Source organism: Phoxinus phoxinus (genome assembly GCF_949152265.1).
Source record: "Phoxinus phoxinus genome assembly, chromosome: 13".
Taxonomy (NCBI): Eukaryota; Metazoa; Chordata; class Actinopteri; order Cypriniformes; family Leuciscidae; genus Phoxinus; species Phoxinus phoxinus.
The window spans coordinates 17330068-17345126 of record NC_136888.1 but is presented as its reverse complement, the minus strand read 5'-3'; the positions used below and the strand labels follow the sequence as shown (position 1 = coordinate 17345126).

The 15059-nt window shown below is 37.8% G+C and overlaps 1 protein-coding gene across 1 annotated transcript in view; it reads left to right on the top strand.

Annotated features, from left to right (window-relative positions):
• ryr2b (ryanodine receptor 2b (cardiac)) overlaps nucleotides 1-14248 on the top strand; it is a gene marked incomplete at its 5' end in the record, with an annotated part of 67276 nt that extends 53028 nt beyond the window's left edge. The window contains 16 exons of the mRNA XM_079632154.1: nucleotides 21-722; nucleotides 1094-1158; nucleotides 2354-2489; nucleotides 2628-2714; nucleotides 2928-3119; nucleotides 7943-8073; nucleotides 8245-8287; nucleotides 9269-9405; nucleotides 9600-9660; nucleotides 9762-9908; nucleotides 10523-10657; nucleotides 11507-11663; nucleotides 12005-12069; nucleotides 12376-12476; nucleotides 12797-12848; nucleotides 13115-14248. Of these exons, the coding sequence (XP_079488280.1) occupies nucleotides 21-722; nucleotides 1094-1158; nucleotides 2354-2489; nucleotides 2628-2714; nucleotides 2928-3119; nucleotides 7943-8073; nucleotides 8245-8287; nucleotides 9269-9405; nucleotides 9600-9660; nucleotides 9762-9908; nucleotides 10523-10657; nucleotides 11507-11663; nucleotides 12005-12069; nucleotides 12376-12476; nucleotides 12797-12848; nucleotides 13115-13210 (2307 nt within the window). The 3' untranslated portion in view covers nucleotides 13211-14248. The remainder of the gene's footprint in view (nucleotides 1-20; nucleotides 723-1093; nucleotides 1159-2353; nucleotides 2490-2627; nucleotides 2715-2927; nucleotides 3120-7942; nucleotides 8074-8244; nucleotides 8288-9268; nucleotides 9406-9599; nucleotides 9661-9761; nucleotides 9909-10522; nucleotides 10658-11506; nucleotides 11664-12004; nucleotides 12070-12375; nucleotides 12477-12796; nucleotides 12849-13114) is intronic.
• Between the last annotated feature and the right edge of the window lie 811 nt (nucleotides 14249-15059).

Sequence of the window (15059 nt, the reverse complement as noted above, 5' to 3'; positions counted from 1 at the left end):
GCATGTTCTCAATGATTCAGGTTAAGGAGAGCAAACGGCAGTTCATCTTCGATGTTGTGAATAAGGGAGGAGAAAAGGAAAAGATGGAGCTGTTTGTCAACTTTTGTGAAGACACCATCTTTGAAATGCAGCTTGCTGCACAAATATCTGGTTCAGAGAGTGGAGAGGAACTGAAAGCAAAGGATGACAATGAGGAGAAAGACAAGGTAGAGACGAATGAAAACCTTGTAGAAGACTCAAGATGTTTCTCCATAAGGAACATCAGAAAACACATAAAGAGGATAACCATTAGGAATATTATCTCAGCGATCTTCTCTTTCTTTCAAAACATTCTGCTGTTTATCACTCATGCCTTTTTAGGTCTGGTTTGGTTCTGCCTTTATCTGCTTTACCACATCTTCTTGAGCGGATGGATTATTGATGTGGCTAAAGAGATGAACCTGGCCGACCTTTTAGGTGACCTTCGGGATCCTACCATGGTTGAGGCCATAGGGGTCAGAGAAGGAGCGGTCAGAGAGAATAACGCGTGCAATACTCGTGCGTTTTCGTCTCGCGGTAATCTTAGAGGCATGAGTCTAGATCTGTCTGCAGTGTCCAGGGACCCCCAGCTCCTCACAGATATTTTTGGCTTGTGTCTGAAGAAGGAGGAAGGAAAGTACACATTGTCAAGTGGAGACCAACATTCCAGTCTGGATGAATTTCTAAACGCCTCCAAATGTCAGGTCAATAGTCTAGAGTATACCACTGTCAAATATGTTGAATTTGAATTTCTTCTACTCATGGTATTAGTTACTATACATTTAGTTAACTTAAAAATATATATATATATATGTTGCCCCTAGAGTGGACGTTTTTTTGCTTTTTTTAAGGTTTTGTGTCCACTAAATGGACTATGGTGTTCACTAAGTGTATATTTGTGTCCACTTTGAACATTTTTGTACAAATATTTTGACATTTGTGTGGATATGTGTTTTCAGTAAGCAAATGTTGTGTCCACTTTGAGCATTTAAGTCCAAACTGATCATTTGAGTCCCTTTAGTCTGTGTCCTGTTTCCATTTATGGTCACTTACTGTATGTCTGCTTTGTTAACAGGTTGAAATCTGTGAGGATTTTCATGAGGTGCAAGAGGAGGAGGACTCAGAGACTGAGAAAGCTTTGTAAGTGCTTCAGATTGGGGAAAGATAAAACTCTGAAAACAGTTTTGACATTTGCTTTAATATAATATATTATTTGGAGAAGACTTTTTGGATCAAAAACATGCACCGTGACCCGGCCGAGTCTCATCATGAGCATTTTTGAATCAGTTTGAAACACTGACCTATGGAATCTATATAATTTGTATAATTTACTGCAATAGTAGAGTGAAAATGTATTTTATATACTGTACACTACTTATACTACCATATCACTACCATAAAAAATTAAGCAGCACAACTGTTTTTAACATCGATAATTATGACTGGAGGAATGATGCTGAAAATTCAGCTTTGCCATCACAGGAATAAACTACATTTTAAAATATACTAAAATACAAAGGTTATTTTAAATTCTACTAATAATATACCACTGTTTTAGTGTATTTTTGATCAAATAAATGCAGTCTTAGTAACCATACTGTAAACATAGTAACCATTTTTTTTTTTTTTACGTTAAATAAATCTTACGGACCCCAATCTTTTGAACGGTAGTGTTTAAACAAATTTGATATTATAAATTAAATGTAACCAAATGAATCAAATCAAATTTGTGAGCTTGTGAATCTGAATCGAATCTGGAAATCTATTTATATAGGCTACTTGGGTTGCCGTGTAGTAAAATCCAAAGGATTATGCGTGACGGAGAATGAACATTTATAAACAATATATTTCATAAATATAGAGCAAGAATACTACACATTCAGTGTAACATTAACACAAGGTGAAGAACAGAGGAAAACTCTGGGCTTAAAGACACAAGGAAAGTAATCAACAGAACAGGGAACAGGTGTGGACTAATAACAGTGAATGAATGACTAGAACTCGGGTGAAATGGTGACAAGGTGTGTCCAACTTGAAGCTGCGCTGCGGAGAACGATCGGTGTATTAAACAAAGACTGAAAACTAAACAAGACATTATTTGATGATATTTTTTTTTAAAACACTATATATTGCAAGATATAGTGTGTATTAGAAAGCACATACTGTACCGTAGATGCAAATAGGTGAATATAATGCACTTGGCCTCTGCAAAAATAGGTTCTGCACAAAACTTTTTGCACTGCTTATGCAGGCATTGAATTGCAGTTACCTGGTAATATTGCCACTTGTGAGTGCAAAGTGAAACAAGCCTAAGATATTGCATTTAATTTTGCAGTGATGAAGATAAAAATAAAGGCGAAAAGAAGTCTAAAAGAAGAGTTAGAAAGCTCAGCTCTTCAAAACCAGACAAAAGTGAAATCCAGGTATCAGCTGTTTGGATTATGATCTGCTCTCAGAAGACCAAACTGCTGGTATGTATCTTTCTCTGTCTCTGTTGTTTTCCAGCTGCACAATACAAGCATACTATACTAACAGATGTTTAGCCATATGGATCTGAACGCCCATATTTGATCTGATGGCCTGTAGTAGCTAATGTCTTTTCTCTGCAGAACTGTTTTGCAAGAAATTTCTACAACATGAGATTGTTGGCTCTGTTCCTCACTTTTGCCATAAATTTTATTCTTCTGTTCTACAAGGTGAGTATTGATTTCCCTGCTAAAACATCAGCTTTAATGGACAGGCTGGCCTGTTTTTATGCTTTTAGGCCACTTGTATTGGGAAACCTACTCATATAACTGAATACCAGCCTGCCCTGGTTGGGAGACCAGCTCAAACCAGCTAATTTCCAGACTTGTTTTTCACACCTAAATTTGACCAAAAACAATAATATAAATACCTTTTTTATTTAGGTTTCATCGACCATTGGTGATGATGAAAATATGGAGATCGCTCTTTGTGACGACAGACCCAAGGTGTCGTCACAGAAATTTTATTTTGAACTAGAAGAGGACAGTGGCTACATGAAAATGATTCTTCGCATCCTGGCTGTCTTGCACACACTCATCTCACTCTGCTGTATCATCGGTTACTACTGTCTGAAGGTCTGTGCAAGTAACCCACTATATTTCTTATGGTGAAACTTAACATTATGTCTTTGATATAGTAAATACATTTCTCTCTTCTGGGTTTTGTTAAAGCTCTCAGATGTACACTGGGTCCACAAGTCTGAAACCAGTATTGAAAATACTTTTATTTTTCACCTTGTTTTGCACTTGAGCTTCATGAACCCGATCATCATGTTCTCCAGCAGAATTGACCGTTCGCAAAAGCCACGCCCCTTAGTTATTGTTACTACGCCCGTCAAACAATTGAGAACCATAGCCATGGCTGGGTTGAGATCCATACAAAGGGCACCTATTATGGAATTTTGAAATTTACCTTTCATGTAGTGTGTAACATAGATCTAAGTGAACAAAAACATCCTGCAAAGTTTGAAATATGAAAGTGCACCGTATATAAAGTTATTGTCTTTCAAAAGTAAGAGTCGACTCGGAGTCATTTTTATGAATCGTTAGAAGACCGAAGCTTTTTCTCTGACTAGATGACGTCAACTTGTAAAGTTATTTGAATATGATACGCCCACTTATTGCGCTCCAAGGCCAGCAGGGAAAATATCAGGGCGACGAGACGCTGTGTTCTGAAGTGCGGCTCAAAAGACAACTTTTTTCATCTGCCCAAGGAGGAGCATTTGAAGACTAGTGGCTACAATTCATATAACTATACCACAGAAGTATAATCCGAGCCTTGTGCTTTGTTCGCGCCATTTTGAAGACGATTGCTTTTTAAATGCAATCAAACTGGGATTCGCGAGCCGGCTGATATTGAAGGAAGATTCATTTCTAAGTGTATTTGCATCAGCTTCCTCCTCCGTATCACAACCTGTAAGTGTTATTAATAATTGTTGCTTTTATATTTTATGTAGCATGCTTAATAATTATTTTGTTTGTTGTGTAAGCACCGTTTAGCTTCTAGGTCTTCAATGGCAATTGTATTGAGATATGTGAAGTGTTTGTCGTTGTTTTCGGAGTTGTCTAAAGAATAGAATAATACCTCGTAGTAACGTAACTGCATTTTTTTTTGTGTAAAAACGTTATGTTTATGCATCGGGCTACAATATGAACTCTGGGCTATGCTCGCTAACATAACATTAAATTATTTATCTTATTTTTCGTTTTTTTACTACAAACTATAAAGCAGTGGACTATAATCATTATTATAACACAATTTAATTGATAAAAGCATCATTGTACTCCGTGTTAAAAATAAGTATTATCTCTGTAAACACTGCTGGGTCATCTGACCAATCAACGCAGATTAGCGTCGCGCAAAGGAGGGGTTTGGAAAAAGGAGTCGTTGAACGATTCATTTGGGAGTCGGTGAGCAAATCAGGTAAAAATAAATGCATATTATACGACAACAAAAGTGTTTTTTGTCATTGCATGCACGTAAAACTGTTGTTGGGGACTCCCTAAACAACATTAGGAACATTTTAAATGTCATAATAGGTGCCCTTTAAGTGATTGGTTTTGGAGTAATGCAGCAGACATATCCTCCAGGGAACGACAGAAAGTATAGACAGAATAGCGCACGGGAGCACATGCACAAAACAGTTTTGTAAAATTATATATAAATCATTTTTATTTGATCATATATCACTTTACAAAACTGTTTTGCGCATGTGCTCCCGCGCGCGCTGTTTCAGTCACAACACTGCAATCAGAGGACGCGCTGAAACCATCAACTCTCGATGCTGTTCTCTTCATTCATAACTCGTAGCCGACTGAGAAGGATATATTTGTGTAAATAGTTGTGCAACTGCGCAAACTTTGTTTTGAAGTTTGATGTTTGAGTTCCAGAGGAATTTGTGACTGTGTACCTGTTCAACCACATAAAAGTTTCGTAATTAGTAAGTCCGTGCTCTTTCTCTTTTTTTCCTCTTGTTTGCTGACTGATGAGGGGCCGCAGTGCCGTAGTGAAACGGTGTTTGTACATGTAGCCTATTTTTTAATAATAGTTGCAAGCAATCATAAAATACAGCAAGTTTTAAGCCCGTGCAGACCTCACTGCCATAGGCGCATCGTTTCACTATCTTGCTGAAATCGGAATGTTTGACGGAGGTCCTTCTCCTTAGTTACAGTTGCTGAGCTAGGATTGGACGAGAACCGTTCGAGGGCGGGGTTTTGCGAACGGTCAATTTGAGATGATCTAAAGAGCAGCTTGTGCTTCAATGGAAGCAAGAACATCTGACCGTCTGTCCAAAGATTAGTGACCTAGAAATCTGAATCAGAATTATTAGGGCCCAAGCCTTGAAAAGGCGAAGGCCCTATTGTTTTCCTTCGGATTATTATTATTATTATTATTATTATTATTATTTTTCTTACGACTATTCGGGCACTTTTGGGTCTCTTAACGTGCTCAAAAACTCTTGAAACTTTGCACATGGGTCAGAACCCGCGGCCATTAGAGCCGGACTGAAGCTGGTACCCGGGCGTGGCAGGGGGGCTCGACAGCGCCCCCTGGAACGCGGTCCGAAAACTTGGTCCATAAATCAAACACGCTTGCGTGTAATAATATGAAACTCGGTACACTTATAGATCTCATCGGTTCATATATCCTTCATGCTTTTACTTTTTACGCCAGCCCAACAGGAAGTCGGCTATTTGGCGTAGTTTAAAAAACACATGCAATGGAATTTAAAATACTCCTCCTAGAAAATTCAACCAATCACCACGAAACTCGGTGTGCATGAAGTCAAGACATGGAGGATGAAAAATTGCCAGGGGATTTTTGATATCTCGAACGGTTTGGCCGTGGCGAGGAAACGAATTTATGGCGAATATTGGAAACAGGAAGTGTGTTATAACATCCTCATACATTAATTGATCTTGATGAAACTTCAGCAGTGTGTTCACTGTAAGAGGCCGATCACATGGATGTGACTATTGTGAGTCAAAGTTATAGCGCCACCAACTGGCAGCAGGAAGTGTGTCACTTTCAAAATGCTTTAAAATCACCCTCTTATTTTTACCCGATTTGCTTCAAACTTTGTGTATAATGTAAACACACGGCAGATGTAGACCTGTGAAAGGATTATTGATATCTTAAATACTGTTGCCATGGCAATGCAGCAAACTTTAATATTCTTTTTTAAAGTTTTTGAGACTCTTAACATGCTTGAAATTGCATGAAACTCGACAGACACTTTACATTTATTGCCTAGTACACTTGTGCAAAGTTTCAGAAACGGGCGTGGTAAGGGGCTCAGTAGCGCCACCTTTAGTCAAAAATGGGGTATTAGTTTTACCTACAGTAACAAAAATCGGTATTTATATTTATCTCCCCGAGCCGGACAACTTTCTAATTTACAGTCATTAGCTCCGACCAACAGGAAGTCAGATATTTTGGTTTGAATGTGATTTGATGGGAATTTTGCCAGTCTCTCTCAGTGTCTGTGTGTGTGAGAGAGGAGGGGGGGCTTTATTTTAACCCTTTCTCTGCTGTGTGGGACTTCTCGGGCACTCTTGGGGCCCTTAACGTGCTCGAAAACTCTTGAAACTTTGCACACAGGTCAGAACCCGCGGCCATCAGGGCTGGGCTGAAGCTGGTACCCGGGCGTGGCAGGGGAGCTCAACAGCGCCCCCTTGAACGTGGTCCGAAAAACTTGGTCCATATATCAAACACGTTTGCATGTAATAATATGAAACTCGGTACACATATAGATTTAATCGGGCCGAACAACTTTCGTGCTCTAAGTTTTACGCCAGTCCAACAGGAAGTCGGCTATCATGGGCTGTATGAAAATGCATGCCCCTGGAATTTGATATACTCGTCCAAGAAAAATTATCCTATCGCCACCAAACTCGGTCAGCATGAAGTCAAGACATTGAGGACGCTAAATTGCGGACGGATTTTTTATATCTCGAACGGTTTGGCCGTGGCGAGGAAACGAAGTTATGGCGAGAAAAGAAAAACACAATGTGTTATAACGTCTTCATACATTTATTGATCTTGATGAAACTTCAGCAGTGTGTTTGTTGTAAGAGGGCAAACACATTGATGTGACTATTGTGAGTCAAAGTTATAGCGCCACCAACTGGCAGCAGGAAGTGTGTTACTTTCAAGATACTTTTGACTAAAGTGGGTGGGTTATTTTTACCTACAGTCACAAAACTCGGTCTGTATATTGTGCTTATCGATCCGGACAACTTTCTTATTTACAGTCATTAGTTCCGACCAACAGGAAGTCAGATATTTTGGTTTGAATGTGGTTTTGTCTCTCTCTGACAGAGTTCCCCCTGCCATTCTCTGTGTGTGTGTGTGTGTGTGTGTGTGTGGGGAGGGAGGGAGGGAGGGAGGGAGGGCACACACACAGACAGCCCCCCCCTTTTCTGTGTGTGTTTGGAGGGGAGCAGAAAGACTCACACTGATACAAGCTCTAAAGCAGACTTCTTCTCGACAGTCAAAGCGGGGTTACGTTATTGCCCGTCGTGCACAGGAACCCGAAAGGCAACGGGGTGGCGGCTTTTTATATATATATATATATATATATATATATATATATATATATATATATATAAATAAATATAGCTGCAAGCAGCGATGGAGGGCCCAAGCCGGTGGCAGCGCCAGCCCCGGTGCCTTTAGTGTAACTAAAGGCACCAGGGTGGCGGTGCCACCGGCTTGGGCCCGTAATCGCTGCTTGCAGCTATATTTTCAAATTCATTTCGATTATAATTCTTCCTTTTGTTTTTATTATTTCAAATAAAAACATGTTTATTCATTTCCATGTTTAAAAATCTCAGATTTTGTTTTATATGGTCACAGGTAAATAAAACTACTTTTTTCATCATTTGACCCCTGACAGGTTCCTTTAGTAATTTTTAAGCGAGAGAAGGAGCTGGCTCGTAAACTGGAGTTTGACGGACTCTACATCACTGAGCAACCTTCTGAAGATGACATTAAAGGCCAGTGGGACAGAATGGTCATCAATACACCGTAAGAGTTGCATAACTGCCTTATAAAGGCTCACATTATAAGCAATGAAACAATGGCTGACCTTCTATATGAATTTCAAAATGTAACATTGATTGACGAATTATCACAACTACACTGTACAAATGTTGCACCTCTTCAGTAATATTTTCGGTTTTCTTTGCTGTTTTTCAGATCATACCCAAGCAATTATTGGGATAAATTTGTGAAAAGGAAGGTAAGATGAACAAATGAAATATATTTTCTAAAAGTTACTTTCAAAAACATTTAAGAGCATCGGAGACAGTATCTCACAACTCTAACATTGTGACATACCCCTGGTTTCACAGACCAGGCTTAAGCCTATAGTTTAGCCTAGTTAAGCCTAGCATGTTTGAGCTGTTTTATCTGAAAACAACTTACACTGACATATCTTAAAATATGTCTGTGCCATTGTTTTGTCTCAAGATGCACACCAGTAATGTTTTTTTTCTGAGGCACGTTTACATGTTACATTTTTCTTTTTTTTCTGTCATGGTATTTTAACAGATTTTTTTATTTTCTGGAAAAAAATACATCAACTCTAAAAATGTAACAGTCTAAGACTGACATGTCAGTTCTACAATGTACTTTAAAAATCATTTAAAACCATCATAGTATGGAATTATCTTAAAGCTCTAACATCTGTGACACTAATTTTAATAATAACTAGATTTTTACTCTTTTAAAACATTTGTACCTGTGGTATTTTAAGAGATTTCTACATTTTCTGAAAGAAAGAAAATGACGTCACCTCACTGTCATGATGGTACAGTAGGTGTTGTGGGGCCATTGCTATGCAGTTGCTAGGGTGTTCCGAGTGGTTTCTAGGTGATTATTTACACCCTTCTCTATGATATTCAGGCTTAAGTCCCTCTTTCAGTGTCATTCTATGGGATGCTTTCTTTTTTATCATCTGCCATGTGGAAATCGTAAGGCCAGTGGCTTAGAAAAGCAACAGCCGATCTCTCCACAATAAGACTCGTGGTTTGAGATATCATTCGTGTCTGCAGCATGAACCGTGTTGGATGAATTACGTGCCAAATATAATACTTGGGTTCAGCACCAGTAATAATGATCCAATCCCTTGATGTGGTACAGTAAGCTGTGTTATTTGAGCTGCAGGTTCCAACTGTTTTTCTGTTTTTGATTCATTCTGTTATTGCTTTCCGTGCTGCAGGTGATGGCGAAATATGGAGAGCTGTATGGATCAGCACGCGTCAGTGAGCTTCTAGGTTTGGATAAAGCTGCTCTGGACTTCAGCTCAGAGGCTCATGAGAGGAAGAGACCCATACAAAAGGGTGCCATCACTGCCCTGTGAGTTACAAACCTCTGCTTTCATTTATTATTATAATCTCACCAGCTTCTGTTCAGGGAAACAGCCCAATCAGTTCATCTTCAGACTGACAATGAAAAAAGGATTTACTTTGTGCCAGTTGATGGCAGCAGTGTTCAATGCGATAGGCCTAAAATAAATAAAATAAATCATTCTCATGTTTTCACAGTTTCAGATTAAACACCGTTGATTTGAAATACCAGATTTGGAAGCTGGGAGTGGTTTTCACTGACAATGTAAGACTCCTTACTCTTTGAACACTCAAAGTGTTATAACAGAAGGAATTGGCAATCAGTAAGTGAAATCTAACATGAAATTGTGTTTTGCTTTCTTTCAGTCCTTCCTTTACCTGGCCTGGTATATGTTTGTGTCAGTTCTGGGTCATTATAACAATTTTTTCTTCGCTGCGCACCTGCTAGACATCGCCATGGGCTTCAAAACACTGCGCACCATACTTTCATCTGTTACACATAATGGCAAACAGGTAGCGTGTGTGTGTGCGTGTGCGTGTGCGTGAGCGTGCACGCATGTCAAGTGGCCCCAAAATGTGTTTAGACCCTCAAGTCATAATTTAAAAATATGAATGTCATTTTAGTATGTAACAAATAAAAAATATACTATGTAGACTGTTTTTTTAATATTGTATGTTTATATACTGGATTTAAATAACTTAACATTTTTAAATATATTAAAATAGTTATTTATTCCTGTGATGCCAAAGCTGAATTTTCAGTGTCACATGATCCTACAAATCATTCTAAAAAGCTGATCAGGATTCCTTGTTGAATATAATGTTAAAAGAACAGCATTTATTTGAAATATAATTTTTTGGTAGCATTATAAATGCCTTTACTGTCACTTTTGATCATTTTAATGCCTCTGTGCTGAATAAAAGTATTAATTTTATTAATTGAAAAAAATCATCCTCAAACTTTTATTGTGCCATCTTTCTTTAAAATCACTGCTAGGTGGTTTCTTATTTTCTTGTTGTCATTTAATGCAGTAAGATTCATGCATTTTTAAATGTGACACGGTCCACTTTTTTGGGTCACTGTGTATCTGCGAAGATGAGATGAAAGGCTGTTGTCTGTTTTTCAGCTGGTTTTGACAGTGGGACTGTTGGCCGTGGTTGTGTATCTCTACACCGTGGTTGCCTTTAACTTCTTCCGCAAATTTTACAACAAGAGCGAGGATGGTGAACCAGTGGACATGAAATGTGATGATATGCTCACAGTGAGTAAGCCCCTCTGTCTATTTATCTCTTAGGTTTAGAAATAGTCATGGGTTTGATGTCAAAAACATGAGAGCATTAACATCAACTACCGTGCAAATGTTTGGGGTTGGTAAGACATTTTTATGTTTTTGCAAGAAGTCTCTTATGCTCACCAAGACTGCATTTATTTGACAAAAAAAACCTATCTCTGGTTAAAAATGTAACCCAGGTTCCCTGGGAGGGGGAATGAGACATTGTGTCTGAACAAGACACTATGGGGAAAGCCATAGCGTCTTGTTCATCCATAGTGCGAGTTCCCATTCGAAAGAGAACAGTAATATTATTAAAATTTAAAACAAAGTTTTTCTGTTTTAAAATGTAATTCATTCCTGTGATGGCAACGCTGAATATTCAGCATCATACTCCAGTCTTCAGTATCACATGGTTCTTCAGAAATCATTCTAATGCTGATTTGGTGCTGAAGAATAGTTTCTTAGTTGAAAACAGTTTTTCTGTTTAATTGTTTTGTAGAAACCGTGATACATTTGATATTTTTCTCAGGTATTTTTGATCACTTAATTAAAATCGTAATTTAATGCATCTTTGATGAATAACAATTAGTTCCTATTCCTTATTCAGCAGCCTAGCAAGGGTGTTGTTACTAATTTCATATGTGAAAATGTTAGCCAATCATAGCAGAATCCGTTGACATAATACATATAGGTTATGCATATATTTACCTATACATTAACTTATAAAGGTTAAAATCAGAGAGGTGGTCGAAAATGGTTATATAAAGCAAATGTATTACTGTTTTGGTGCATGAATAAAGTAAAAAAAAAAAAAGAATAAATCTTTGTGTGCTTTAGTGTTACATGTTCCACATGTACGTTGGCGTGCGAGCCGGAGGAGGGATTGGAGATGAAATCGAAGACCCGGCCGGTGACGAGTTTGAGTTCTATCGCGTAATCTTTGACATCACCTTCTTCTTCTTCGTCATCGTCATCCTCCTTGCCATCATTCAGGGTGAGTGGTAGAGAGTTTGTGAAAGCCATTTTAGTGAAAGGGCAAAAAACTGAAATGTGCACCAAATTTCAAAAAGAACAATGAGCCGAAGCGTTCAGTTTTTTTTTATTATTTAGTTTGTCCTCTAACTTGAGTCATGCAGAGCAGCGCTGGAGAGCTTCATTAAAAGATCACACTCACATGCTGAGAGGGGTTTATGGGAAGAGATCTGAGGACTGTGTGATGCTAGAAGTGTGTCTGATGCGTGGGGTCAAATAATACTCGTGATTCAAATGTTGGCATTTGGCAACTTAATTGTGTTTGTGACTGGTGAATTGCTCTGTTGTCATATCGTTTGAAAGGTCTTATCATTGATGCATTTGGCGAGTTGAGAGACCAGCAGGAGCAGGTTAAAGAGGACATGGAGGTGAGTTTTCATTCAAATTCAGATTTGACTATTTTATCACCGCGCTACATCCTGAATCAAATTTATGTTGCCTGTCGTCTTGTTCCAATTAACACACTGAATTAATTTATCGAAACCCAAACATTTCCGTAATTATAAATCAGAGCTACATTGCACTTGTGAGTAAATATTTTATTTCTCTGTTAGTAAATATGTCATTAATCTCTGCCAGATGGTCTTTGGACTAGACGTTAGTTAAATGCTAATTGATCATCTATAATTAAACAGTGAATGTGGCATGCCATTAAGTGTGTTTTTTTGCTGCAGACTAAGTGTTTTATCTGTGGCATTGGAAGCGAGTACTTTGACACGATGCCCCATGGCTTCGAGTCGCACACGCTGCAAGAACACAACCTGGCCAACTATCTGTGAGTACTAGAGAAATGAGAAAAAGGTCAGAGGTCACTTTTGCCTGATTTCCATCATGTTTATCAGTCACAATTTTTATTCTGGCTGAAAATAAGTCTATTGTGCAGCTGGTCAGGACAGAGAGCATGTCATGTGACAAAAAAGGTACTGTGTTAATACCATTGTATTTCCAAAGCACTGTATCCAAAAAATAATAATCATGACCTGAAGTTAAATAAACAATGTCAACCAAGTTTAATCTGTTCAATTAGAAGTCTTGTTTCTAATTTTATTTGCTGAAAGTGGATAACATTTGTTTTGCGCTTTGTTTGCCCTTTAGGTTCTTTCTGATGTACATCATAAATAAGGATGTTACAGAACATACTGGACAGGTACAACTTGTATTCACAAATGACATGAATCTTTATTGATAAATGATAGATGGATAGTTTCAGAGTGAAAGGTGTGTACTTAATAATAAAGTAATATGTGAAACCACTGAAAAATGAGTTTGGGGTCTGAGATTTTCCAGTAAAAAAAAAAAAAGAAGTCTCTTATTCTCATCAAGGCTGCTTTTGTTTGATCAAAATACCTCTAATAATAGAAAACATTTTAATGTTTTGAAATACTCTGACTGCTACACTCTTTAACACAACAGGAATCATACGTGTGGAAGATGTTCCAGGAACGCTGCTGGGAGTTCTTTCCTGTTGGAGACTGTTTCCGGAAACAGTATGAGGTTCAACTCAGCTGAAGATTTTCGGTTCAATTTCTATAGTTCAGTTGGTGAATACACTTTTAAAGTACTGTATGTCTGGATAATAAGAAACTTGTGTATATTTACACTTCTTTTTTCCATGATTGTTTGGTTCACACCAGATATTCTTCACTACATATTTATTTTTTCAATTCACATTTATTTGTATAGCGGTTATCACAATACATATCAATTTAAAGCAGCTTTGCACAGAAAATGCATGTTTCTGTTATCAGTTATCACTGTTTCTGTAATCTGTTATAAGGTGACTGTCAGAGTAATGTCCATATGGCAGAAATGTACAATTCTAAGATAATACAAATCATGCAGTTAGCTAACATCATTTATTCACTTAAAGGGATAGTTCACTTTGAAATAAAAATTATGTCATCATACACTCACCCTCAAGTTGTTTCAAACCTGTATGAATTTCTTTCTTCTGCTGAACACAAAGGAAGATATTTTGAAGAATGTCGGTAACCAGACAGTTAACTGTTCCCATTGACTGCCATAGTATTTTTTTTCCTACTATGGCAGTCAATGGGAACAGTCAACTGTTTGGTTACTGACATTCTTCAAAATATCTTTCTTTGTGTTCAGCAGAAGAAAGAAATTCATACAGGTTTAAAACAACTTGAGGGTGAGTGTATGATGACATAATTTTCATTTCAAAGTGAACTATCCCTTTAAGCCGAAACAATGAGCATGTTAAACAAGTATTACATGTTGTGATCATAATGATTACAATATATTGGAAACTTGTCAGTTTTGTGTGTTGATTTAGAGTTGTCCTAGCAGGGGTTGGCGTCATTCTCCGGTGTTTGGTCATCTGAAATCTTTGTAAGTGTCTGGATCCACACCGGAGCTGGTGTAATCTCTAGTTACCTCGCAATGGGCTAATTGGTCTTATTTTATTGATATATCATATTGTTGACTTTAAGGCACTAAGTTGTTACTGTACTTTTTGATCGTATGGAGTTTGTAAGTACCGGTATGTAAAATGTCACTTTGCAATAAATGCAAGTAGTATAAACTAAAACATGGCATTCCTTTGGCTTGAAAACCTACAGAACTTACTTAATGTTCACAGTAAACCATACTGGAAATATTAGAATATAACTAGATTTTTATATTATTGAGATATCAAACCTGTAGTGTAACTGCCATCGACCAATAAGAGCTGTGCGTGTAAACCTCACTCCCCTGATCTCAAGAGGCGCTCTAGCGACTGACACTGGCTGTGGTCTTTAGCCTCCTTGCTGGAGACTACAGTTCGAATCACGCTCGGAGCGGGTTGAGTAGAACCGGGTTACATTAGAACAAACAGCGCAGGACTATTAATGGAAGAAATTATATTTCAGCTCTTCCAGGGTCTTGTGTGTCTGTCTGATATTAATAATTTAAGGAGAATCTCACTCCCTCATTTGCACTACAAAAAAAACCTCTTTCTCAGTATTTTTTCTTGTTTTCTAGTAAAAGTATCTAAACATTTTTAAAGTGATATGTTTGTTACTGCAAGTTTATTTTTTGTACCTCATTATAAAACAGATTTATAGCTAAAACATGAAAAAATGTATTGCCAACGACTAATTATGACAGTATTAAGATTTTTTTTGCACTGTGGGATATCTGTAGTTTGAATTTCATAACCTTCGTTTACTCTTATTGTATGCCCAATGTAAGCAAATCCTTTATCATCCCTTTATCTTATCTATCTTCTCTCTTCATCCACTTTCAGCCTTCTCGCGTTCGTCTCCTTATTTTCAACAGCCTCTACCAGCCTTATTTTCTACCTCCCTCTCCTCGGTGTGAGAGGTAGCACTCAGATCCTGAGCGTGAAATGAAA